Source organism: Grus americana, chromosome 2 (genome assembly GCF_028858705.1).
Source record: "Grus americana isolate bGruAme1 chromosome 2, bGruAme1.mat, whole genome shotgun sequence".
Taxonomy (NCBI): Eukaryota; Metazoa; Chordata; class Aves; order Gruiformes; family Gruidae; genus Grus; species Grus americana.
Genome location: NC_072853.1, coordinates 18,326,803 through 18,352,372, shown reverse-complemented (window position 1 = coordinate 18,352,372; position 25,570 = coordinate 18,326,803). Strand labels below are relative to the sequence as shown.

The window sequence follows — 25,570 nt, the reverse complement described above, 5'->3', positions numbered from 1 at the left end:
TGTGCTAAGAATTAGTGCTCTATCAAAGTTTAAGGGATTTATGGTTCATTTAAAATGTTGTTCACTTGAAAAACTAGTTAACAACCTGAGAAAATGTAGGTATTTCCACTTTGATGATCAGATAATAAATAGTTAAGAGTACAACAAAATCTTGTAAAGATGCAATAATTCCCCAGCCAGATGACTGAGATTTTCTTTTTCCCGTCGAAGACTCAACAAGTTTATCAAGAATGACTTTGTGGCTGAAATGTTTTCTTTTTTCACTAGATAACTCCAAATATCAAAGTTCAATCCCTTGAAAACATTTTGTCTATATTTTTATGCAAAATTCATACTGGATTGTAAATCATCAATATAAAATGTAAAGACCAGTGCTTACAGCATATAGTTAATAACAAATGTATAAAAAAATTACATGAGCACTTTTTCATATTCTGAAGCAGTTAAAAAACAAGTGGTACCATTTAAAAATGATGGTATGTGTTTAAAACTAATGTTATCCTGCAGACTATATTACAATTATTATTGTCAGGCTACCAGACATATACCACCATTTTGACTATTAGTAGGCAATGAATTGTCTTGTCATTAAAGTGATTAAATTTTCTTTAGTCATCTAATGCTTCAAAGCTATAAGAAAAGATTACTTGACACTAAATCCAAAGAACTAATACTGGTCTTGATAACATGAATGAAACTGATGAACTCAGACTAATGAAATTGAGAAGACTAGTGGCTATATAACATAATTGCATATGAACTAATAATTTCAGATGCAGAAACGGTTCCATAATGAAACCTCTCAATGACATAATACTTGCAAGCCAATAAACAGAGCAGGCATTAAAATAAATTACTCAAGATATGAATCTTAATTGTGTCACATGTAAAAAAAAAAAATACAGGCAATCTACTGTAAGTATACACAAAGTCTATTCATTATATTATTCCCCATATGCCAATAATATATAGAATCCATTTACTTATCATAAAGAGAGAAATTTATAGTATTTATATAGGTAGGAATGAAAGTATGACATGGTACAATAAACTGATCTCTCAGTCATCAAGCCAGACCTTAATGGAGGTAGGAAGAAGTGTCTACATGCATAGTTTGCAAACATTTTGTGGTTTTACAGAAAATTTTGTTTATACTAACAAAGACTGAAGTCAACAAAAACACCAAGCCATACAGGAATACTATATACATAATCTGTACTTACCTTTGTTTATAAAGATAAAAGCCAAAACCAGCAAATATAAGGGCAAAGAAAGGCACAAGGATAGCAATGGCCACTGAACTACTATTTGTACCATGTGGTTGATTAGAAGAATTTGAACCCTCAGACATGTTAAGTCCTAAAAAGAATAATAAGAAAAAAACAAGTAATATAATATATGTGTCTGTTACCCCTGGCACATACTACTCTATAAACTTCAGAATTCAGTAACACCTTATGATTTGGTCATCATAATTCATCTGCATACATACAGCTATATGCTGAGACCACCTGGAAAGTAAATGTAGTGTGGTATACCATATTCTGAATAAGTGGATGCAAAATGTCAGGAGAACAATACATATACTCTGGTACAGTAAATATATATGATATCCAAGATTTGGATGTTATTAATACACATTAATATACTGTGTTACAAAAAGTCAAATTTATAATAACACATATGTTTGATTGTATTACTGATTGTATATTTCGGAAATTAATAAATACTCTGTGTATAAAAGGCAAAAATTATTTCAAGGAAAGGACAAATCACATGATGAGGCATACTGAAAATTCATCATGTTGATTTCATTAGGCACTGCTATTGATACATAGACTGAAACAGGTAGGAACAATTATGAAGAGCTAAAGACAGATATTGATGAAAAAATAAGAATATGGTCTCCTGCATGGTTAAGGAACACATTATCTAGATTATCTACACAGACAAGATATACACCTTTTTAATGTGAGGAAAGGAATACCAGTGCAGCTTCAAAGTTAATTTTTAAGCTTTGAACTGGACCTTTTAAGAATTGTATATGGCATAATATTTTCTGACTTCTTGATCTTACAAAGTAACATATAGAAATTTTTAAAAAAGAAAGACCAACCAAACAAAAAGAAAGAAACGGATAATCAATATACTAAAACACAGAAATATAAATTAAATGTTCAGAAAAATAAATTAAATGTTGTGAGGAAAATTGTATAGGACTAGCAATGAAAATATTTTGTTTCAGAGAAACTAGCTGTGTTTGTGTGCATGAAATAATGAAGTGGTAAACGTGCTAAACAAAATGTGTTCAATGATTGTCTCTCCATAACTGTTTTAAAAACTATATTAACTATGATTAATTCTTGTATAGAATTTAAACCTGAGAGAACCATTCTGTTCCTAGAAGATATAAACCAATAAATGAACTTTCAATATATTACAGAAAAGAGTCTCAAAACTACAACAAAAGAAATGAAACTAAAAGAAACAAAAAGGAAAGAAAAGAAAAAAACATATAAAAATCAAATGAAGAAATACAATTTTCATAACAGTCTATCAAAAGGAGGTAATTGGTGACACCCAACATGCCTTTAGTAAAGGCAAATCTGCCTGACAAATTTGGCGGCATTCTATGATGGAGGCATGTAGTAATAGGACAAGAGGTAATGGCTTTAAACTAAAAGAGGGTAGGTTTAGATGATAAGGAAAAAAATCTTCACTGTGAGGGTGATGAGACACTGGAACAGGTTGCCCAGAGAAGCTGTGGATGCCCCCTCCCTGGAAGTGTTCAAGGCCAGGTTGGATGAGGCTTTGAGCCACCTGGAGGCAACAGTGGAGAGTGTCGCTGCCCACGGCAGGGGGGAGTTGGAACTAGATGAACTTTAAGGTCCCTTCCAACTCAAACTATTCTATGATTCTATGATTCTGTGAAAATAGACCAGTAAAGGTTAGGTGTTGACCCGCTGGGAAGTAGCGCTGCAGAGAAGGACCTGGGAGTCCTGGTGCACAATGAGCTCTCCATGAGCCAGCAATGTGCCCTTGTGGCCAAGAAGGCCAATGGTATCCTGGGGTGCATTCAGAAGAGTGTGGCCAGCAGGTCGAGGGAGGTTATCCTTCCCTTCTACTCCTCTCTGGTGAGGCCACATCTGAAGTACTGTGTCCAGTTCTGAGCTCCCCAGTTAAAGAAAGACAGGGAACTACTGGAGAGAGTCCAGCAGAGGACTACAAGGATGATGAGGGGACTGGAGCATCTCTCGTATGAGGAAAGGCTGAGAGAGCTGGATCTGTTTAGCCTGAACAAGAGAAGATCAAGAGCGGATCTTATTAATGCTTATAAATATATAAATGTGGATGTCAAAAGGATGGGGCCAGACTCTTTTCAGTGGTGTCCAGTGACAGGACAAGGGGAACACAGGAAGTTCCGTCTCAATATGAGGAGAAACTTCATCACTTGGAGGGTGACTGAGCACTGGAACAGGCTGCCCAGAGAGGTTGTGGTGTCTCCTTCTCTGGAGATATTCAAAACCGGGCTGGACGTGATCCTGTGCAACGTGCTCTAGGTGATCCTGCTTTTGCATGGGGGTTGGACTAGATGACCTCCAGAGGTCCCTTCCAACCTCTACTGCTCTGTGCTTCTGTGAAAACACTTTGCCAAGGAAATTTTGCATTTTAATTTTCGTTAGATGACTTTCAAGTATTTTGAAGAAGTTAATAAAGGAAAATAACTCTTTTCATATTCATTTAAAGGAAATATTTCTTCATAAAGATAGTTCTAACAATTCTTCTTAAAGAATTTACATATGCAAATACATTGGAAATCAAGATCCCAAGACGTGCATTTTACTATGACTTAGAACTGTGAAAAGAGGAAAAAATGCCTTTACCTTACACATTCATTAATAAATTCTTCCAGCACATTCAAGAACTAAAGAATTTCCTGGTTTTACTGAAAAAATAAGAGCGGACAATACTTTGTGGCTGAAAGACCCTATTTTTGCATCCACATAGGAATTTTATCTGAAGATAAGCATTCCAAGGAGCCATTACATTAGTGAAAAGTAATTCCTCTTCTAAGAAATTCTCAATAGTATTTTATCATTCAAGAATTCAGTACAAACTAAATTCAAATTCTTGTTGAAGGATAAATATCACAGTTCTTAGGACAGTATCAGAAAAGTAAATGAATTTCTTTTTCTTAAAAAGAAGAATGTTATTACCAGAGCTCTGTTATCAGAGCTGTCTTCTCCAAGAAAGGGTAAATAAAGACTATTAGTTTGGTGTAGAACTGAATGTATAGAAACAAAAAGTCAATTTTTAGGAAATAAATGCTTATCAAGTAATATTTTGTTCTTATCAGTAACATAAAGATTTACTTACAAATATTTAGTAGTTTCACTCTTCTAGCAAATGCTCAGGTGAAATGTTTCAGTAGCATGAGCCAGATCCCAGTTTAGCAGAGCATTGTATAACATGGGCTTTCTAAATAGTTATTAAGATGTGCAACTAAATGCATTTTACACATATTCATAGAAAAACATTGCTCAAAACATTACAAATATCTAGCTATACTACGCAGTACATTGCAAGGTGTCTCTAAGTCCTTACAACTTCTGACAAAACACTCTTTGCAAGTACTACTTAAATGAGATTTTAAAGATATGAATACCTCAATATTCTATAAAATGTCAATACTGGTAACAACCTGCAGATACCCTTATACTACTGGATATAATTAAAGAGAATATGGAACAATGAACTGGCAAAAACTTAGAATTTGCTGAATACCTAATCTTTGAAGTCCAAATTGTCCATAATCTTTACCCTGGATGAATCCTTGAAAAACATATGTTGCTCCATCAGGTTCAGCAGAAACCTGTAAACAAAAAAATTGTTTAGACATGGTGGCTTATGGTCACATATACTACCTCATGCTACCTTTAACTGTATTACATTTTAAAAACAAAAAAAACCCTTAAAGTTTCTGGCAATTCAAGATAATATTTCTAAGAATCTTACATACTTCATAATTATCTGATTTGTTTAAGAAGTAGATGGCAAAATTTATATTGTAGATAATCCTAAGGATGCAAGTATTGAGATTGTAATATTTACTTTAAAAGAAAATAAAAAAGACCTTGCATTCAATTGACAGTTCCTTTGTTCTTTCTCAGTGCTTATCCCAATAATTAACTTATTATACATCTGTAAACCAGAAGAATATTGAATGAAGTTTTGGTGCAAGAGTAAAATAGGCTAGAATAATCTAAAAGACTTGTGGGAGGGAGGAAAGGGTTGTAATGAATATCTCCCTTATTAGGGTAAGTACATTCTAAGCTAAGACATTGTATTCAAATGTACAGGTACTTGCTTCCCAAGACAGTTATTAGGTTTAAATTCAGTAGTCCTGAGGCAGGTTCCTTCAATATTTTCCCTTAAGCTTCCCTTTCTCAAGGCAATAGTATGTCTTCAGCAATGACCTGAAGCTATGTTTTCACTGAAGAAAGGGTGCATTTCTCAGGTGAATTTCTTTCTTTGGGGTAAAGCAGCCTGTTTGAGCTATTCCAAGATTAAAAAACAACAACAACAACAACAAATATTGGTCAAATAAGAACAGTATGTAAATAGCATATGGAATGTAGGGACTGTACTGTGTATATTTGTGCATTTAGAAGTCTAAAAGTAAATTTCTTGCTTTTACCATATTTTTTTTTACCTCAGGATCATGCTCATGAAGCCACAAACAACGGAAGTTAAGCCCTTTTACCAGTATATGTATTGTTTGAGAGATTTAGGGTTTTTGCTTTGGTTTTGCACCTTTTTAAAAATTATTATTGAAGTAGTGCCACAAGTTATAAAAATATGGATTTACGTGTACACTTCAATGTACACCTCTTCTCTTCTTTTGACGTGCAGCCATACTGGTGTCCCAGTAGTGCATTACCAGTAGGTGAAACAAGAAAACAGACAGATTCCTTGAGAAATGAAACAGTGTAATAGGGATGTATGAGTGTTCATCATCATCCAAATTATTTTAGGCCCTTTCTTTTCTGAAAAATTTGCTTTCTTCTCTGGCAAATAAAGTGTCTCAGGCCCCTGACACACTCAGCTTTTTCCAGCCTTAGTATTATCTTGGGTGATGTTTGTTTTTCCTGTCTGTTCTGTGAAGGGATTTCCTTTTCATGGGCTGTTGCTGCTTCTTTTTACCTCTCTGCTTCACCTTTCCTCCTCTCACTTATATGCTCTCTTCTCCTCCCTTTTAAAGAATAAGCTCAGCCGCAGAACCTCCAAGAGGCTTAATGCTTAATTGGAGGAACCTATCTTGTTTTTCCCATACATGTAACAGTTCAGCTTTTTCATGTTATTTCTAAAAATATCACCAAAAAGTAAAATATGACTGCTAGCCTAATGATAACAATTGCTATTATATTAATATTATATATTATGATATTATTATAAATTGATATTATATTATCATGATGATAAAATGTCTCAATATATTGGAATAAAATTCAAAGAGAAGCAAGAGAAAGGCTTCAGTGTTATCATGCATTGTAATTGTGCCTACACAGTATGGCTATTCCCATATTTTCCTTCAGGCTGGTCTCCTATATCTTACAATAAATTTTTCATTTAATTTAATGAATCAGCATTGCTAACAAGATTCCATTTGATATGTCTCAGAATTTTTTGGGTGTACAACACCAGCATGATTTCAAACAAAAAAAAAGCTTTCACTCTCTTTTGTAGCAGAAATATACTCACAAAACCATCCATAGCCCATTTTTCCTCTTTCAACTTGCTCACAGATGTATGGGAGGGTGCTTTAATGAGATATATGTGGAGCATTAGCCGAGCTTCCTGGCTTTTATACACTCCTGTAGAATACAGTTTCAAAAATTTTTATTTGTGTTGAGTAGAGAAATAATTTCATCTTTAAGAATAAGCATTTAATCTCTTGCCATAAAAAGGGAAAGCAGGAAAAAAAGGTAGCACTGTCACCAACATTTTAGTTTAGCAAGAGGCATTCTTTTGTGAAATTATTTCAATTATCATAGGATTTCAATAGAAACTGGTTTTAGCTTAGCCTGTACAGAGGACAGAAGGGAAACCCTGTACACACAGCTGTTACTTAACAGTTATGTTAACAAGCCTTAGACAGAACAAACACTGACAGTAATTTGATTTGAGATGGAAAATACTGTTCTGGATCAGGCAGACTGTATTTGAACCTCGCATCCCAACTTTCAAAATCTATAATTTAGTCATCAGGTAAAGAAGGTGATAACAGGAACATCCACATCTAAATTCTTTTCCCAAAGCTGGTGCTAAATGAAAAATTTCTAAATTTGAATATATACCAATATATATTTCTTCATCAGTCAATATTATGACAAAGTTTCTCCCAGACAATAAGACTTGTATATGACCTTATTTATTTTGTAGACATAATTAATTGACTCATTTTCATTCCTGCAGAAGAAATATTTAGAACACAAATAACCTTATTTGTTAATTTGGAGAATGAAAACAAAATAGTACAATATCCTTAGTGATTTAATCTTCCATTACAAAGACAATCGTAAATAGTGACAATACAGTCTAGAATTTTTCCCCACATTTTTAATCATTGTTATCAATTAACGGTTCAAAACTTAAGATTTTAAATAGAAGACCTCTCTAGTCTGATCATTTCCTTTCTGGCAGAGCACTGAAATTACTGTTCACTTCATATGAAATCTATTTGTAGAATCATGCAAGGTTATATTGCACCAAAAGCTAATGATGGCTAAAACTTTAAACAGAAACAAAACTAAAACCAAAACCAAGAAAAAAAAAACCAAACAACAAAAAACAAATAACAAAAACCCCAAACAATTATACTCCCACCTCCAGAAAATTCCACCAAACTGAAATTGCAATTCATTCATTTATTAACTCAATAGTTCACAGAACAGATATTATACTGTTATTGAATTAGACTTAAACACTGGCTTTCATTCCTCTTTTTTTTTTTTTTTAATTTTTACTGACTAACAAATGTGGATGACTTCAGACTAGATTTAGTTAGTATGTGTTAGCTACATATGAAATAACCTAGATCTCTTTTTATTAACTGAAAACTCCAATAACATTGCAGTACCCTTGATTCTGGTCATGTCCCATTTTTATATTCATCCAAATTCCATGATGTGAAAAGAACTGAAGACAGCACTGAGACATAGGAGAAGGTACTGTATTGGGTTTGGGTGGCAAGGTTTTGGTACTGGTGGAGCTGCAGGGGTGGCTTCTGTGACATAATGCTAGAAGCTTCCCCCATGTCCAACAGAGCCAATGCCAGCCGGCTCCAAGACGGACCTGCTGCTGGCCAGGGCCAAGCCCATCAGCAACTGTGCTAGTGCCTCTGGGGTAACATAGTTAAGAAGGGGGAAAAAAAACCCAACTGCACAACACCAGCAGCAGTCAGAGGAGAGGAGTGAGGAGATGTGAGAGAAACAACTCTTCAGTCTGCAAGGTCAGTGCAGAAGGAGGGGGAGGAGGTGCTCCAGGCACCGGAGCAGAGATTCCCCTGCAGCCCATGGAGAAGACCATGGTGAGGCATGCTGTCCCCCTGCAGCCCATGGAGGTTGGATGGTGGAGCAGATATCCACCTGCAGCCCATGGAGGATCCCACACCAGAGCAGGTGGACACCTGAAGAAGGCTGTGACCCCATGGGAAGCCCATGCTGGAGCAGGGTCCTGGCAAGACCTGTGGACCTGTGTGTGACCCATGCTGGAGCAGTCCATTCCTGAAGGACTGCACCCTGTGGAAAGGACATGTGGAAGGGACTCACACTGGAGCAGTTCATGAAGAACTGCAGCCCGTGGGAAGGACCCACATTGCAGAACTTCATGGACGACTGTCTACCATGGGTGGGACCCCACACTGGAGCAGGGGAAGAGAGTGAGGAGGAAGGAGCAGCAGAGAAAATGTGTGATGAACTGACCACAATCCCTATTCCCCATCCCCATGGGCCACTTGGGGGGAAGTAGGTAGAGAATTCAGGAGTGAAGCTGAACCTGGGAAGAAGACAGGGGTGGGGAGAAGGTGTTTTAAGATTTGGTTTTATTTCTTATCACCTTACTCTCATTTCACTGGCAATAAATTAAATTAATTTCCACAAGTTGAGTCTATTTTGCCTGTGGTGGTAATTGGTGAGTGATGTCTCCCTGTCCGTATCTCGACCCATGAGCCTTTTGTTATATTCTCTCTCCCCTGTCCAGCTGCGGATGGACAGTGATAAAGTGGCTGGTAGTGTCTGAGCTACAAAGCAGACTTCCTTTTGTGTTAATGCTGCACTGAGCTCAAATGAATGTGCCTTGGTAGGATAGGGTTTATTCTCTTGTCTTCAGGACTGTGTTAACATTATCACACAGTGTTTGGTCACTTCAAAGAGCTTGGACAGTGTGCATCTAGAAATCATTTGGAAATTGGGAAAAAAAAAATCAATCATCACATCCACTATTGATGTATCTTATAAATGTACATTAGGAAATACTTGCATGAGGCTGAAGGCTGTGGTGTGCGTATATAAGCATGAACATTACGTATGTAGATGGAAACAGGAGCATAGAGAAAAATTACCCACAGACCAAGGCACCACTGTTCTCTGCTAATTTACAATGGTGGATTCGCAAGCATTTCTTGGTGAAAGGCCGATGTGCTTCTTCATAGCTGGAAACTGGTTTCCCAGTGTACAAGAGAGTGTTTAACCTGAGCCAAATAAAGAAGTAAAAGCTGCACCTTTCTCTTCTATTAATCCCTATAACAGCATTGCTATTCTCACTCATGGTGACCTGATCAAAAGAACATGCCCATTTCTAACCTGTGACAGACATGTATACTATAATTACAGCAAGCACAGGTGCCAAAATAAAAAGAAGTAAGAAAAGATGCAGCAAATGATGGAATGCAAACCCAGTAAGTGTTGCATGGGGAGAAAACTACTTTTCATTTCAGAAACCTACAAGTTAAGTATAGGAGAAATCAGCTTCCTGCCATCTAAATGTCCTACTTGATCCATCCCTACTTCCCTTGCCCTGAGATATTCTTTTAGTATACAGGATCTCAGTTTTCTATCTGCAAAACAAGGAAAGAAAATAATATTCATTACCTCATGACGTGTGCAATGCCTGTATGTAGAATGAAAATGGGCATTTGCAATCACTTCTGTGTCCAATTGAGGGAACCTTTTTATTTGGAGGAGGAGGTTGTTTGGGTAAGAAAACACAGCTTTTACTTTTACTAATCCTAAAGACATGAAATATTACATCTGCTGCATGTAATACCCTCATAGAAACTACATGGCTGAAACTAAACAGACATCATACAATAGAATAAATTCACATACAGTCAAGACAAACATGATTACCAGTCAGAAAATGTTTTATGAAACAGTTCATCTACGGCCTCTCAAGTGTTATTCTTCAAAGGACACCTACAAAATACCTTCAACAGACAAACCTAGTGACAAAAATTCACTGCTCTGCTAGATACTAGAAACTAAGAGCCCAACAGAGACATGGATTCTTTGGTCCATTACATTCTTCCTGTAGAACACCCCTCTCAGAAACATATGGGCTGAACTGTCCTCCCTCTTTTTTTTCCAACAGGTTAATGTTCTGTCACTTATGTCCTCGCTAACGCCTCTGGATAAAGAGTGATGTTAAAGTACTTCAGTTTAGAAAGGGGTCCTTAAAAAGATTAAAATCAGCCTATATATAACTGCAATTTTTAGGCTTCTTCAGTCCTTGCAAAAAATGTTGTAGACAGAGTGTGAAGTTTCCAGAAACTGAGTGATAATATTGATTTCAAGTGTTTCTTTTATGCTTATTCACACCCCTGTGCTACAGCCTGCAACTCCTGTGGTGTGACAGGCCCATTGTCTGCATGGCTGAGATGTCTCGATCAAGGGACTCAGAGTTTGAAAGACAAACAAAAACTGTAAACCCAAACAATATTTTTTTGTTTGCTTGCTAGTCAAGCCATATCTGTAGTTACTGTTGATGGTTCACAGCTACAGATCTGTGCATATTTTGCCAGCCTAACCACGGCAACAGTGCTGTGTGTGGCAGGGACTATGGAATATCATAAACCAAGATTGCAACCAAGGGCTGCTTCTGAAACCATAGCATGAAGTGTAGCTACTTTTTTTCAACTATATCAGCTAGTCTAACAAGTGTCATCTCTCCTTGGTCTCCATGTTCATTAATTATCTCTGCCTTGCTAGGTCAACACATACCAATCTCATCATATTGCTTTTTAGTCATTAATAGGCTATCATAGGGAAATTGTATGATTAAGAAAATCTCAGAAACAGTAATTTAAGTTTATTTATAATATTTAAGAAAGAAGCATGAGAATTAGGATGATTCTTTCACTCTTCATTTACTATTAACTCCAAATATAATAAAAACCTGGGAAATTAAAAAGGGGGATAGAAGGAAAAGCTGGAAAAACCCATACCCTTGAAAAGGAACTGAACTAGAATGAAATTTTCTTTGATAAGCTAAGCAAGTTTCCAGAAGATGTTAAAAGTTTAAGTGTTATGCATAAAGTTACAGGGAACCAATGTATATAAGGCAGAAAAAAATTAAATGGAAATGAGTTTTTCTTATCCCATACCTGATAGCAGCAGTTCCATATTGCTGTTTGTAAGTGTTGCATTTACTCTTCCTGAAGTTGCATTGAAACTGGTGACTGTCAAAGTCATGGGCTGTTTCTTGCTTTTGTAATTGTAAGAGCCTTTCCATATATAATTTTGGGCAAATACATCATCAGGAACTATACAGACATCAAACATGTTTCAATACATTTTGCAATATTTAGTACTTAGAAGTCAAGCATCCAACAAAATATGTGATAAATACTAGCATTTTCTCTACCTTCTCTATTTTTATGTCTATTAAGCATAATCTTCACACATAAAGCATAGAAACCTGGCATGAACATTTATGAAAGAAATCTATTTGTACTGAAGAACACAACCACAACTGTACCTTTATTTGCTCCTTTCCTCAAATATGGACATCTCCTAAAATCAAACCAACTTCACAAAATCTAATTTAACAGCTGTAATCAAAAGACCAGATTTCTCTCATTGCAGAATCTTTTTTATGCCAGCACAGACAGGCAGGAACATACAGCTAGGATTAAATTTTGCAGAAATTAATATTGATTTAGATATCAAAATATTCATAAGCATATTTAAATGACACTGAAAGTTTATAAGTATCTTTATTACCTAGTCACTTTTTCTAATGAAAAATTTATATAAGATGTTTTGTCTTCAAATGATTAAAAACATTATGAGCTTCACCAGGAGAAAAAAAAAATCCCCTAATTTAAAATTTAAAAGAGATCATAGGCTACAGGGAGAATAAATATGCTAGATTTAAACTTTTACATTTAATATCTATCATTATCTTGCTGTAAAATGATTAATTTAAGTAATGCTATTCCAGCAACAGTATGGTTAAAGAAAAATAACATTAGCTATCCAGTAAAAACAGATACACGCAAATCTTTAAAATCTTAACATGAGATACCAGTTAAACAATTAAATTGAAGGTGACTCAGGATGGGTTTACTGCACTTTCCAAAGGAAATACCTCAAACTTAGCCATATAACAAATAATCACCATTTAAAATCAGCACTTTCACATTAGTTGGAGTCACTCACACTGAACTTAGAGCTCTGAGTTTGTGTGCGCGTTGGGATCCCATGTCAGATAAACACAGAAGAATACTTGCCCCTTTCTCTCTTGGGATATCCCAGTATTCAATACTGGGCCACACTGGAATACCTGACAATCTTCCTTCATCATTTATTTTATGGGTCACAGAGATAGGCTGCCTTCCCCATGGAGGGTAAAAGAGCTTTCCTAGTTGATGGTGATGGTGCCAACAGTCTGACGCTGCTGATCTGTGATCTGCCTGAAATTTATTTCACTACTTTCAGGAAAACTGATCTTTATGTACTTTATTTGCGCTTAATTGGGATTGTACAAAAAGTTTCTGAATGAAAAAACTGATAATATGACTCCATCATTGACAAACATAGATTTGAAGTAGTGTACAACCTGTTAAACAGAGAAAGGTTACTCTTGGACCTAGTCAGGACATCCGAAGATCATAGAATCATACAATGGCTAGGGTTGGAAGGGACCTCAAAGATCATCTAGTTCCAACACCCCTGCTACGGGCAGGGACACCCTCCACTAGACCACGTTGCCCAAAGCCTCATCCAACCTGGCCTTGAACACTTTCAGGGAGGGAGCATCCACAACCTCTCTGGGCAACCTGGTCCAGTGCCTCACCACCCTCACAGGAAAGAATTTCTTCCTAACATCTAATCTAAATCGACCCTCCTCCAGCTTGAACCCATTCCCCCCTTCTCCTGTCACTACACTCCCCCATAAACAGTCCCTCTCCATCTTTCCTGTAGGCCCACTTCAGGTACTGGAAGGCCGCAATTAGATCTCCCCGGAGCCGCCTTTTCTCCAGGCTGAACGATCCCAACTCTCTCAGCCTGTCCTCATAGGAGAGGTGCTCCAGCCCTCTGATCAACTTCGTGGCCCTCCTCTGGACTCTCTCCAACAGCTCCATGTGTTTCTTGTACTGGGGCCCCCAGAGCTGGATGCAGTCCTCCAGGTGGGGTCTCACAAGAGTGGAGTAGAGGGGCAGGATCACCTCCCTTGACCTGCTGGTCACACCTCTTTTGATGCAGCCCAGGACATGGTTGGCTTTCTGGGCTGCAAGTGCACACTGACAGCTTATGTTGAGCTTCTCATCAATCAATACTCCCAAGTCCTTCTCCTCAGGGCTGCTTTCAATCCATTCCTTGCCCAGCCTATAGTTGTGCTTGGGATTGCGCAGACCCATGTGCAGGACCTTGCACTTGGCCTTGTTGAACTTCATGCGGTTCGCACGGGCCCACCTCTCCAGCCTGTCAAGGTCCCTCTGGATAGCATCCCTTCCCTCCAGCATGTCGACCACACCACGCAGCTTGGTGTCGTCGGCAAACTTGCTGAGGGTGCACTCGATCCCACTTTAACAAATCAGTTAAAATTGGAGTTGACTTCAGTCAAACTTGAAGAGCCTATCTTCTCTAGGCTAAAATAAGCTTTTTTTGAAGGCTAAGTTGAAGGGTAATACTGAAATATTTAGGTAAAGTAATTTAAATTAGCAATAAGTAAAAGAAGTGCAAGACTATTAAAAAAACATGTCTTTATTTCTGGGTGAGTAATATAGTTTCTGAATGGGGAAATTGCATAGGATTTTACATAAAACACAGTGATTTCAGTGAAACCAATAAAACTCTCATCACATAACAGTTACAAATAGTATATGGATATAAATAATACCATATAGTCTAGACAGACCTAAATATTGGGGAAAAATTTAATTAATTATGGTTTTGTTCTGTTCATGTGATGCATAATCTAATACCCTTTATTCATTCTAAGCCATTCAGCACAGACTCACTAAATTGATTCTTGTTGTCTTTTCTACATAAATTGTTTAAAACTATATATATATACACATCAAAGTACTTACCACTTAGTTTGGGACTTGGTGTTCCCAAAGCTGGTCTGGGGTCCTTCACTAATATTTTGGAACCAGCTGTTAAATAGAATAAATAAGAAAAAGACAAATCAGTATCAAATATGTTACTCTGAAACTAGGAAGATAATTTCCATAATGGAATTTATTTGTTATAAAGGATATAAAATGATGTTTCAAACTCAAATATGAATGAGATTTCAGTCAGTATCAAGCCATAGTATCAGAAGGGCACATGCCCACTGATTTCTTCTGTTGCCACATTTTCTCCTAAGTCAGTCACCTGGATGCTACCAAGTCATTTGCAACACCCAAAGAGTGTAGGCGTTCACTTCAGAATCCACATTTGAGAATTCACAGTCTGGCACTCTGCACCTAATATAAGAGATATCTTCTAATATGTCGTCTAAGGCAAGTTATGTCATTTAAATTGGGATCCACACAAAATAGCACTCTGAACAGTGCTTTGACTGGAAGCAATGTAACACCAAACAGCGAAGAGATACATAACAAGAGTGTTTTAAATCACATGGCTCTCCAGGACTTAATTATCTTCAACAGTACTGAGTGAGACATCTTGTGTTCAAGACTGAAAACCTAAAGATGTATGTTTAATCTCTAACAATGGAGGAGGAAGTCACTGTTTCTTTAAAGAATAGCAACAGAAAGAAAGAAAGAAATGAGGCTGCCCACAGTATCTCCAACTGCTCAGGTGATTTGAGCACTGGAAATTGGAGAATTTCATTTCTTCTCTGCTTAGAGCAGGAACTCTCCGATTACTGAAGATGATGAACTAAATGCAATGGGACATTGTCATTTCCTGCAGCTGAATCTATTTTATTTTGCAGAAACTAATTTGGATTCACTGGGCTATAAAGAAAACACATAATTCTGTCTCCTCATGTAGAATACTCTCATGCAGCACTAGGCTCCATTCCTTGTTCCAATGGTTATTTTAATATTTTGTATTTTGGATCTTGGCTTAGAACCCAAGCCTTTTCTCTCTGATCGATACTCTTAAAAAATAGACAAGAAAAGCAACTTCCTTCTCCATGAATGGAGTATTTTTCTGCATAAAAAGGAAATTTTAGCAAGAAGCACTGAAAGTATTTTTCTTGGCAATAACTTTTAGCTTATTACAGAAGGCTTGCTCTTGGTGTATAGATTAAAACTGGTAAGAACCAAGGGCAGGGGTTGGAATTCAACCTAAAGTTCTCATGGCCTGTTACTACTGATCGATTAATCTCTATTTCTTCTCTGTGTTGAAGGAAACTTACTGAACTTCACTGAACATGGTTGACCTGGAGGGTATGCTTGAACAGCATATGCTTTTTGACTACGCTAAGGTCAGGTTAGAAATATCTGGATCATGGTTTACAAAGCGCTTTAGTATAAAAAGTTGCTGAGTTAATCAGCCTTGTCAAGGTGGATACATTTCTAGTCAAGTTCAGAATTGAAATATTAAACACAAAATAAAATTTAAATACAAATTTAAAACAAACCCAAAACTAAAACAAGTTAACTATGGAGTTTAAGTTTCTAGGTACAGATATTTGCTGAGTAGGACTGTCAAGATTGCAGTATTGTATTTAAAGGAACAATTTCTGGTTTAATACCCCTAAAGATCCTTTTAGAACTCTCAAGTCCAAATGCTTTATTCCTTTTTATCCATTTCCAAGTTATTTTTGTGAAGTTCACAATCACAGGTGAACAAGCTGACCTAGTGGTCATCTCCCTTCCATAGGAGAGAGATGTTTCACCCCTTTGTAACAGGTAAAAATGAAAATACTTGAGATATTTGACTTCATCTAATTAGAGTTAATACTTCACAATATGTTGCTCATATTTAGCTTTCTCTACTGCTGAAAAGCAAGAATCAAGACCTCTGATCCTAAAAATTTTGCATTTCTGTAGTATTTTCTTAGGACTTGGAAACTAAGTTATATGACAAGGTAGACACATTTATAGTTACCACTTAATACTTTTTTAAAAAAATTCTCCTAAAGGTTGCTTACTCTCAGATAGGACAGCTAATACTACTTGTTTCAATATCATCAGTAGAAAACGCTTGGATCAAAATAAAGCCCATGAATCACATTTGGCCTGACATAATACTTCCTGAGTACTGAACAAGTCATAAGCTTCCTGGCAGCTTCCTTTCTAACACTCTCCCAAAGCTCTGCTCCATTTTCCCCCAGCATTTGCCTAGCACATAATGCCAGGACACCTGTTTTTTAGTAATACAAAATATTAATTTCTTATTTCCCTTCCAAGTAGCAGTGACTGGCTATGTAGCCTTCGAATGCCTCTGTAAGAGCGCTGGGGATAAACACATCTGAAACATTAGCTATCAGTAATCTGAAAGGTCCTTTAATTATTCAGGAAATAGAATTTCAAAGAGTTGCTATATTGAGGTTCTTTCTTATCTCACATGAAAAAACACCATGATTGTCACCATGATACTGCCATGAGGTTTCTCGTGCCCTGCCATGACGTAGTATGTAGTAAAAATTAGAAACAAAATAAAAGGTTGGAACATCAAGGACAAAGTAGATACATTTCATTTGCAAGTAGTATATTGTTGCTTACATAGAAATATAAAATAATATTAAACCATAAAGATTAATTCCATGCAGTGGTTCAGACATCTGCTAGGACTTTAGGCACCCTTCTACAATATTAGGATAGAATCATGGAATCATTTAGTTTGGAAAAGACCTTTAAGATCATCAAGTCCAACCATTAACCTAACACTGCCAAGTCCACCACTAAACCATGTCCCTAAGCACATCTACACATCTTTTAAATCCTTCCAGGGATGATGGCTCAACCATTTCCCTGGGCAGCCTGTTCTAATGATTGATAACTCTTTTGGTAAAGAAATTTTTTCATAATATCAAATCAATCTCCTCTGGTGCAATTTGAGAACATTTTGTTACTTGGGAGAAGAGACCAAGATCCACCTCTCTACAACCTCCTTTCAGGTAGATGTAGAGAGTGCTAAGGTCTCCCATCAGCCTCCTTTTCTCCAGGCTCTGCCACTTTTCCCCAGTTCCCTCAGCCACTTCACATAGGGCTTGCTCTTTACTCTTCACCAGCTTTGTTGCCCTTCTTTGGACATGCTCCAGCACCTCGGTATCTTTCTTGTAGTGAGGGGCCCAAAACTGAACACAGCACTTGAGGTGCAGCCTCGCCAGTGCTGAGTACAGAGGGACAATCACTTCCCTAGTGCTGCTGGCCACACCATTTCTGATACAAGCCAGGATGCTGTTGGCCTTCTTGGCCACCTGGGCGCATTGCTGGCTCATATTCAGCTGGCTGTTGACTAATACCCCTAGGTCCTTTTCCACCAGGCAGCTTTCCAGCCACTCATCTCCAAGCCTGAAGCGTTGCATGGAATTGTTGTGATCCAAGTGCAGGACCCAGCACTGAGCCTTATTGAACCTCATACAGTTGGCCTCAGCCAATCAATCCAGCCTGTCCAGACCCCTCTGTAGAGCCTTCCTACCCTCAAGCAGATCAACACTCCCACACAACTTGGTGTTGCCTGCAAACTTACTGAGGGTACACTCAATCCCCTTGTCCAGATCATTGATAAAGATATTAAAGAGAACTGGCCCCAGTGCCCAGCCCTGGAGAACACCACTTGTGACCATCTGCCAACTGGATTTAGCTCTATTCATGACAACTCTTTGGGTCTGGCCATCCAGCCAGTTTTTTACCCAGCAAAGAGTATGCCATCAAGCCATGAGCAGCCAGTTTCTCCAGGAGAATGCTGTGGGAAACAGTGTCAAAGGCTTTCCTAAATTCCAGGTAGACAACATCCATAGCCTTTCCCTCATCCACTAAGTGGGTCACCTTGTCATAGAAGGAGATCAGGTTAGTCAAACAGAACGCGCTTTGCATAAACCCATGCTGACTGGGCCCGATCACCTGGTTGTCCTGTACATGACAGATGATGGCACTCAGGATGATCTGCTCCATACCCTTCCCTGGCACTGAGGTCAGACTGACAGGCCTGTAGTTCCCCAGATCCTCCTTCCAGCCCTTCTTGTAGGTGGGCATCACATTTTCTAACCTCCAGTCTACTGGGATCTCCCTGGTTAGCCAGGACTGCTGATAAATGATGGAAAGTGGCTTGGTGAGCGCTTCCATCAGCTCCCTCAATACCCTTAGATGGATCCCATCCGGCCCCATAGGCTTGTGTGTATCTAAGTGGTATAGCAGGTCACTAAGCATTTCGCCTTGGATTATGGGGGCTTCATTCTGCTCTCCTTCCCTGTCTTCCAGTTCAGAGGACTGGGTAACCAGAGAACAATTGGTCTTACTGCTAGTAAGGTACTGCATTAAGTACCTCAGCCTTTTCCTCATCCTTTGTCATTATGTTTCCTCCTGCATCCAACAGAGGACAGAATGTCTCCTCAGCTCTCTTTTTGTTCTTAATGTATTTATGGAAACATTTTTAATTGTCTTTCACAGCACTAGCCAGATCAAGTTCTAGCTGGGCTTTGGCTCTTCTAATTTTCTCCTGGCATAACTTCATGACATCCTAGTAGTCCTCCTGAATTGTCTGCCCCTTCTCCCAAAGATCATAAACTCTCCTTTTTCTCCTGAGTTCCAGCCAAAGCTCTCTGTTCAGCTAGGCTGGTCTTCTTCCCCACCAGCTCATCTTTTGGAACATGCAGATGGCCAGCTCTTGTGCCTTTAAGATTTTGCCCTGGTTTTGGCAGGGATAGAGTTAATTTTTTTTCTACTAGCTGGTATAGTGCTGTGTTTTGGATTTGGTATGAAAATAATGTTGATAACACGCTGATGTTTTAAGTTGTTGCCAAGCAGTCAAGGACTTTTCAGCTTCTCATACTGGCCTGCCAACAAGAAGGCAGGTGGCACCCAAGAAGCTGGGAGGGGACTGTGTTGGGTTTGCGTGGCAAGGTTTTGGTAGCGGGGGTGGGTTGCGGGGGTGGGTTACAGGGGTGGCTTCTGTGAGAAGTTGCTAGAAGCTTCCCCTGTGTCTGATAGAGCCAATGCCAGCCGGCTCCAAGATGGACCCGCCCCTGGCCAAGGCCAAGCCAATCGGCGCCTCTGTGATAACATATTTAAGAAGGAAAACAAAACAGTTAGAGAGAGCTTTTGCAGCCAGAGAGAGGAGTGAGAAGATGTAAGAAACTCTGCAGACACCAAGGTCAGTGCAGATGGAGGGGGAGGAGGTGCTCCAGGCGCCGGAGCAGAGATCCCCCTGCAGCCCATGGTGAAGGCCATGGTGAAGCAGGCTGTCCCCCTGCAGCCCATGGAGGAAGGATGAGGGGGTGTAGAGATTCCACCTGCAGCCCGTGGAGGACCCCACGCCAGAGCAGGTGGAGGCACCTGAAGGAGGCTGTGGCCCGTGGGAAGCCCACGCTGGAGCAAGTTCCTGGCAGGACCGGTGGACCCGTGAAGAGGGGAGCCCACGCCAGGGCAGGTTTGCTGGCAGGACTTGTGACCCCGTGGGGGACCCCACACTGGAGCAGTTTGCTCCTGAAGGTCTGCACCCTGTGGGAGAGACCACGCTGGAGCAGTTCGTGAAGGACTGTAGCCCGTGGGAGAGACTCCATGTTGGAGCAGGGGAATGTTGAGAGGAGTCCTCCCCCTGAGGACAAAGAAGCGGCAGAGACAATGTGTGCTGAACTGACCGCAGCCCCCATTCCCCACCCCCCTGTGCCGCTGAGGGGGGAGGAGGTTGAAGCCGGGAGTGAAGTTGAGCCCCGGAAGATGGGAGGGGTGGGGGGAGGTGTTTTAAGATTTGATTTTATTTTCTCATTGCTCTACTCTGTTTTGCTTGGTAATAAATCTGATGAATCTCCTCTCTACGTTTCATCTGTTTTGCTTGTGACGGTAATTAGTGAGTGATCTCTCCCTGTCCTTATCTCGACCCAAGCCTTTTGTTATACTTCTCCTTCCCATCCCGCTGGGGGAGGGGTGAGTGAGCGGCCGCACAGCACCCAGCTGCCGGCTGGGCCTAAACCATAACAGGGACACAGCCGGGACAGCTGACCCAAACTGGCCAAGAAGTTATTCCATACCATATGACATCATGCTCCATATATAACTGGGGGATTGGCTGGGAGGCAGTTTGGCTCAAGAACTAGCTGAGTATTGGCTTCTGTTAGTGAGCAATTGTGCTGTGCATCACTTCTTTTTTCTATATAATAGTAATAGCCTTTATTTTCTGTCTTATTAAACTGTCTTTATCTCAACCCACAGGTTTTTGGTTTTTTTTCTGATTCTCTCCCCATCCCACCAGGGGGAGAATGAATGAACAGTTGTGTGGTTGTTTTAGCTGCCAGCTGCGTTAAAACATGACAGATTTCCTTCTTGAAGAATGTCCAGTCTTCCTGGACTTCTTTGCCCTTCAGGACTGCCTCCCAAGGGACTTTGTCCACCAGGCTCCTAAATAGGCCAAAGTCTGCCCTCCAGACATCCAAAGTAGCAGTTCTGCTGACCCTCCTCCTTGCATGTCTGAGAATCAAAAACTCCTATTTTGTGAACACTGTGCCTAAGATGGCCTCCAACCATCACATCACCCACAAGTCCTTCTCTGTTCACAAGAAACAGGGTCAGTGGGGTGCATTCCATAGTTGGGTCACTCACCATCTGTGTCAGGAAGTTATCTTCCCACCTGGAGTACTGTGTTCAGCTCCGAGGTCCGCAGTACAAGAAAGACATGGACCTGTTGGAGCAAGTCTACAGGAGGGCCAAAAAGATGATCAGAGGGCTGGAGCACCTCCCCTGTGAAGACAGGCTGACAGAGTTGGGGTTGTTCAGCCTACAGAAGAGAAGACTCCAGGGAGACCTAATAGCAGCCTTCCAGTACTTGAAGGGGACCTATGAGAAAGCTGGAGAGGGACTGTTTACAAGGGCATGTAATGATAGGACGAGGGGTAATGGGCTTAAAATGAAGAAGGGTAGATGTAGATTAGATATTAGGAAGAAATTCTTCACTGTGAGGGTGGTGCGGCACTGGAACAGGTTGCCCAGAGAAGCTGTGGATGCCCCATTTCTGGAAGTGTTTAAGGCCAGGTTGGATGGGGCTTTGAGCCACGTGTTCTAGTGGAGGGTGTCCCTGCCCATGGCAGAGTGGTTGGCACTAGATGATCTTTAAGGACCCTTCCAACCCAGACTGGTCTATGATTCTATGATTCCACAAACTCCAAGAACCTCCTAAACTATTTTCATCTCTGCTGTATTGTATTTCCAGCAGACATCTGGTAAGTTGAAGTCCCCCATGAGAACATGGCCTAGCAATTGTGAGACTTCTCCCAGCTGCTTATAGAATATTTCATCTGCCTCTTCATCCTGGTTGGTTGGTCTATAGCAGATTCCTACCACAATATCTTCCTTGTTGGCCTTCCCTTTGATTCTTACCCATAAACACTCAACCCTATCATCACCGTTGCCAAGCTCTAGACAGTCAGAACACCCCCTAACATACAGGGCTCACTGCCTCTCCTTCCTTGCCTATCCTTTCTGAAGACTATTTAGCCATCCATTGCAGCACTCCAGTTGTGTGAGTCATCCTACCATGTTTCCATTATGGTAACTATATCATAGTAGTATTGCTACTGTCATAGCTGTCTTGCAGCTGACACAATCTCTGCAAATAAAATTATCCTGATCTAAGTTTAGTATATATGTGCAAAACCAAGATTCTTACTCCACTGAGCTTATGAGAATGTAGTCTGCACCTGACTCAGTCAGAAGTCTAAAAGCAGGTGTTTCTCAAGTATTTGGTCTCCAGAATTATATCTGGAATTGACATCTCTGAGCATGCAAATGAAAGACAAGTACATGAAAGCACACGTCCCATTAAACACAAACAACAAAGGATTAGAGTTATCCTCTTAGATATTCTCCCTCCTAGTTCTCCTTGTCATTCTGCCATATGTTATCAGACAGCAAGTAAAGAAAATCACTGAAATATGATAGAGAGATGCAGTGGAAAACAGAAGAGCTTACCTTCACAAACTGGAACTTTCCCAGTCCATGTGCCATCAGACCTACAGGCTCTATGCTCTGATCCTCCTGCCAGGAAGAAACCTGGCTGACAAGTGTAAATCAATGTATAACCAAGTGAGGGAAGATCCATTCCTGCAACATTAGCATGAGTTGGTGTTTCTGGTTGTTTACAGCTATGAGCTACAAAGAAAAGATAAAATATCCTTCAGTCAAAATGTTGAAAATATATCTGAAAAAACAATCTATACCCATTCTGACAATTAACTACTGAAGAAAAAAGCATCAATAAATGTAACATATTAATATATTTTTAATTCACGTGAAAAATTACTACATAGTCTATAAGTTACTGTCCTGAGCCTCTGAATAAACTCTTGAAAATGGGCCTTTCAATTTCAAATCACCAAGAACCAACTTAACTGCACTTTACGACCCAAATTCATTGTCTGCATCGGCAAACACAAACAGTGCACATCTTACCACACTTAAAAGCAATCGTGACTTGTGACTTACATGATTTATGATATCTCTGTAGCATCAAATAACAGTAAATAAATGGGTCATTTGGAAAACACTACGAAAGGTCAAGGAGAAATTGTAGGTAAGGCAAGTTTTAAATACCAGGCAGAAAAATTAATTACTGTTCCCAATCTCATGCAAAGTATCTTATATCTTTAACAACCACCAGAATCTGAGAGTCTTGTGTTATCTCAAAAACAGCATACCTCCAAGAGCAGAGCTCACCTTTCAACAGACTGAGCTACTGATTTACTGTTTGCTTAGGGGGAATGCTGGCACTAACTGAAACCCTAATGCTGTTTTCTTCTGTGGTCATGCACCCCATACACTGAAGTGATTCTATAAGGTCAGACATTATAAAGTGAGACGATTTCCAGAAAAATACAGCTGGCTAGTAGAAAAACTAGAAAAAATAACCATGATGTTATACCTTCAGTAAATTAGCACTACTTACCAAAGTATAAAAGATCTAAGAAATTAAATACTACTTCCTGTACCCAAGTAAGATTTTCTCCATTTCAGATTCAAAAATTTCCAATTACAAGCCCTTTTTCCCCCCTTCTTAAAATACCCTGACTCCTTAGTTGGGAAACAGCTCAAACTCTTTACCAGAACTGATTGTAATTATCTGCTCCAGTACAAGGTAGGGTTGTCCAGGGCTTTCCTGCACGTCCTGTTCTCACCACCTCCTCCCAACTCTTTCACTCTCTTCATTGGAAGGGTTGCACCCTCTTAGATAGAAACTTAGCAATTTCAGCATCTCTCTAGATGAAGAGCTTTCTGTTATTCTCATTATTTTGTGGGTTGTGGGGGTTTTTTTGTTTGTTTTGTCTTGTGGGTTTTTTTAATTCTATAGGCTATTGTAGAAAAATTCACTCACAAAATAAAATTTTTAGCAGCTGTAAACTAGTAATGCAAATTTGTATTAACTTTAAGTTAATAAAACTATATAAATTAACTTCGTAACAATGTAACTGTAACTAAATAGCCTAGATTAAAGGATTTTTGATCTATCTTTTTTTTTTCTTTTTAACTTACGTATACATTCAGGCTGGATTCCACTCCATGTAAGATCAGGAAGGCAAGTTCGTGTTGTTGAGCCATGAAGAAGGTGACCTTTTTTGCACTGAAACTGAACAACATTTCCCACCTGTTGAAAAGTAGAAAACACATTAATTTTGTTATAAGGATGTATCAGTTGTTGGGTTTGGTTTTTTTTTCCAAATTTGATAGCAAACTCCTTCACATAACACAGGTTCGATAATTTGTGATGCTCTTTCTGCAGAAAGTAAATTAATTTCACAGATTATTTTGATATGAAATAAAAATTTGCTTAATTGTCATTAAAATCACTCCCCCCCCAAATGAAGTCCTCCATGAAAGAGAATTGAAACCTTGTCTTCTGTGGTCTCTCTGTTGCCTTGGGCCTGGAACAGTTGAGGCACTGTGAATTTGGAAACTAAGCTCACTGGGCTTCCTAGCTCTAGACCCAGGAGGAGCCAGTTAGGCAATCTTGCAGCAAACCAGGGAAGCTGCAGAGCTGAAATGGGTAATAGAACCTGCTGGACCTTTGCTGAACTAGACTCCCTTTGTGGAATGCTGGATGAATTCACACATTATAATGAGAAATATTTCATTAGAACATGCAAGACCTGGTCAACAACATAGTCTCATGCTTCAGAAACTATGTTCCTCCAAGATTTTAATTTTGCTTTTTGATGACAAGAGATAAAAAAGATCGTTCTTTATTCCACGTAGATAATAGAAACTGGAACACAAGCATATTACAATTTCCAATAGCAATTCATCTGAGACTAGTTTTTAATTATTATTCTTATTATGGGTGTATGTTACCTGAAAAGGAAAATAGAATTCTTTAGTCAATAACAGTTTCTGCATAAACATAACATGGAATAACTTGTTCAGCATGTCCAGTCATGGTGACATTGATGAAAATGCAAATAATTCTCAGTTTCCATCAAAAGCAGGGAAATTAGATTACCAGTATATCATTCAGAGAGTAGTTTATTACATGCTGTGAGTGGTTAACTCAAATATTAAGGTGCATAGACCATATCTACTCTTCTGCAGTGACCTGTATTAACGTATTTATCAACTCATGTTTAAACAAGAAATTGAGAACTTTGTACTGTATGTGACAGTAAATTTATGGTTCTGGTTTTGGGTTTTTTTTTAATTATTATAAATATATATTTATATTTTATTTATATAAATATACATTTTGTTTAAATGTATAACACTTGGTTCAAATTGATGCTCAAAGGTAAAATGTGGACTTTTTCACAATTGTTTAATCCTCAGAAACAGCATTTCACTGCTACCAGTAGTTATTTGAAACTTTATAGTACTGTTCCATTTCAGCTCAAGCTTCTCATCAGAATAAAATTTAATAATAACCCATGAACTATGGATAGTAGCTCATCAACACAATATGTG

At 38.9% G+C, this 25,570-nt stretch overlaps 1 protein-coding gene across 1 annotated transcript in view; it reads right to left on the bottom strand.

Annotated features, from left to right (window-relative positions):
* Positions 1 to 25,570, bottom strand: part of CSMD3 (CUB and Sushi multiple domains 3) — a 721,079-nt gene that overhangs the window by 2,071 nt on the left and 693,438 nt on the right. Inside the window, exons 64-70 of the mRNA XM_054816701.1 lie at positions 24,152 to 24,263; positions 22,595 to 22,774; positions 14,597 to 14,662; positions 11,663 to 11,821; positions 6,763 to 6,875; positions 4,786 to 4,873; positions 1,224 to 1,359 (exon numbers count right to left, since the gene is read on the bottom strand). Of these exons, the coding sequence (XP_054672676.1) occupies positions 1,224 to 1,359; positions 4,786 to 4,873; positions 6,763 to 6,875; positions 11,663 to 11,821; positions 14,597 to 14,662; positions 22,595 to 22,774; positions 24,152 to 24,263 (854 nt within the window). The remainder of the gene's footprint in view (positions 1 to 1,223; positions 1,360 to 4,785; positions 4,874 to 6,762; positions 6,876 to 11,662; positions 11,822 to 14,596; positions 14,663 to 22,594; positions 22,775 to 24,151; positions 24,264 to 25,570) is intronic.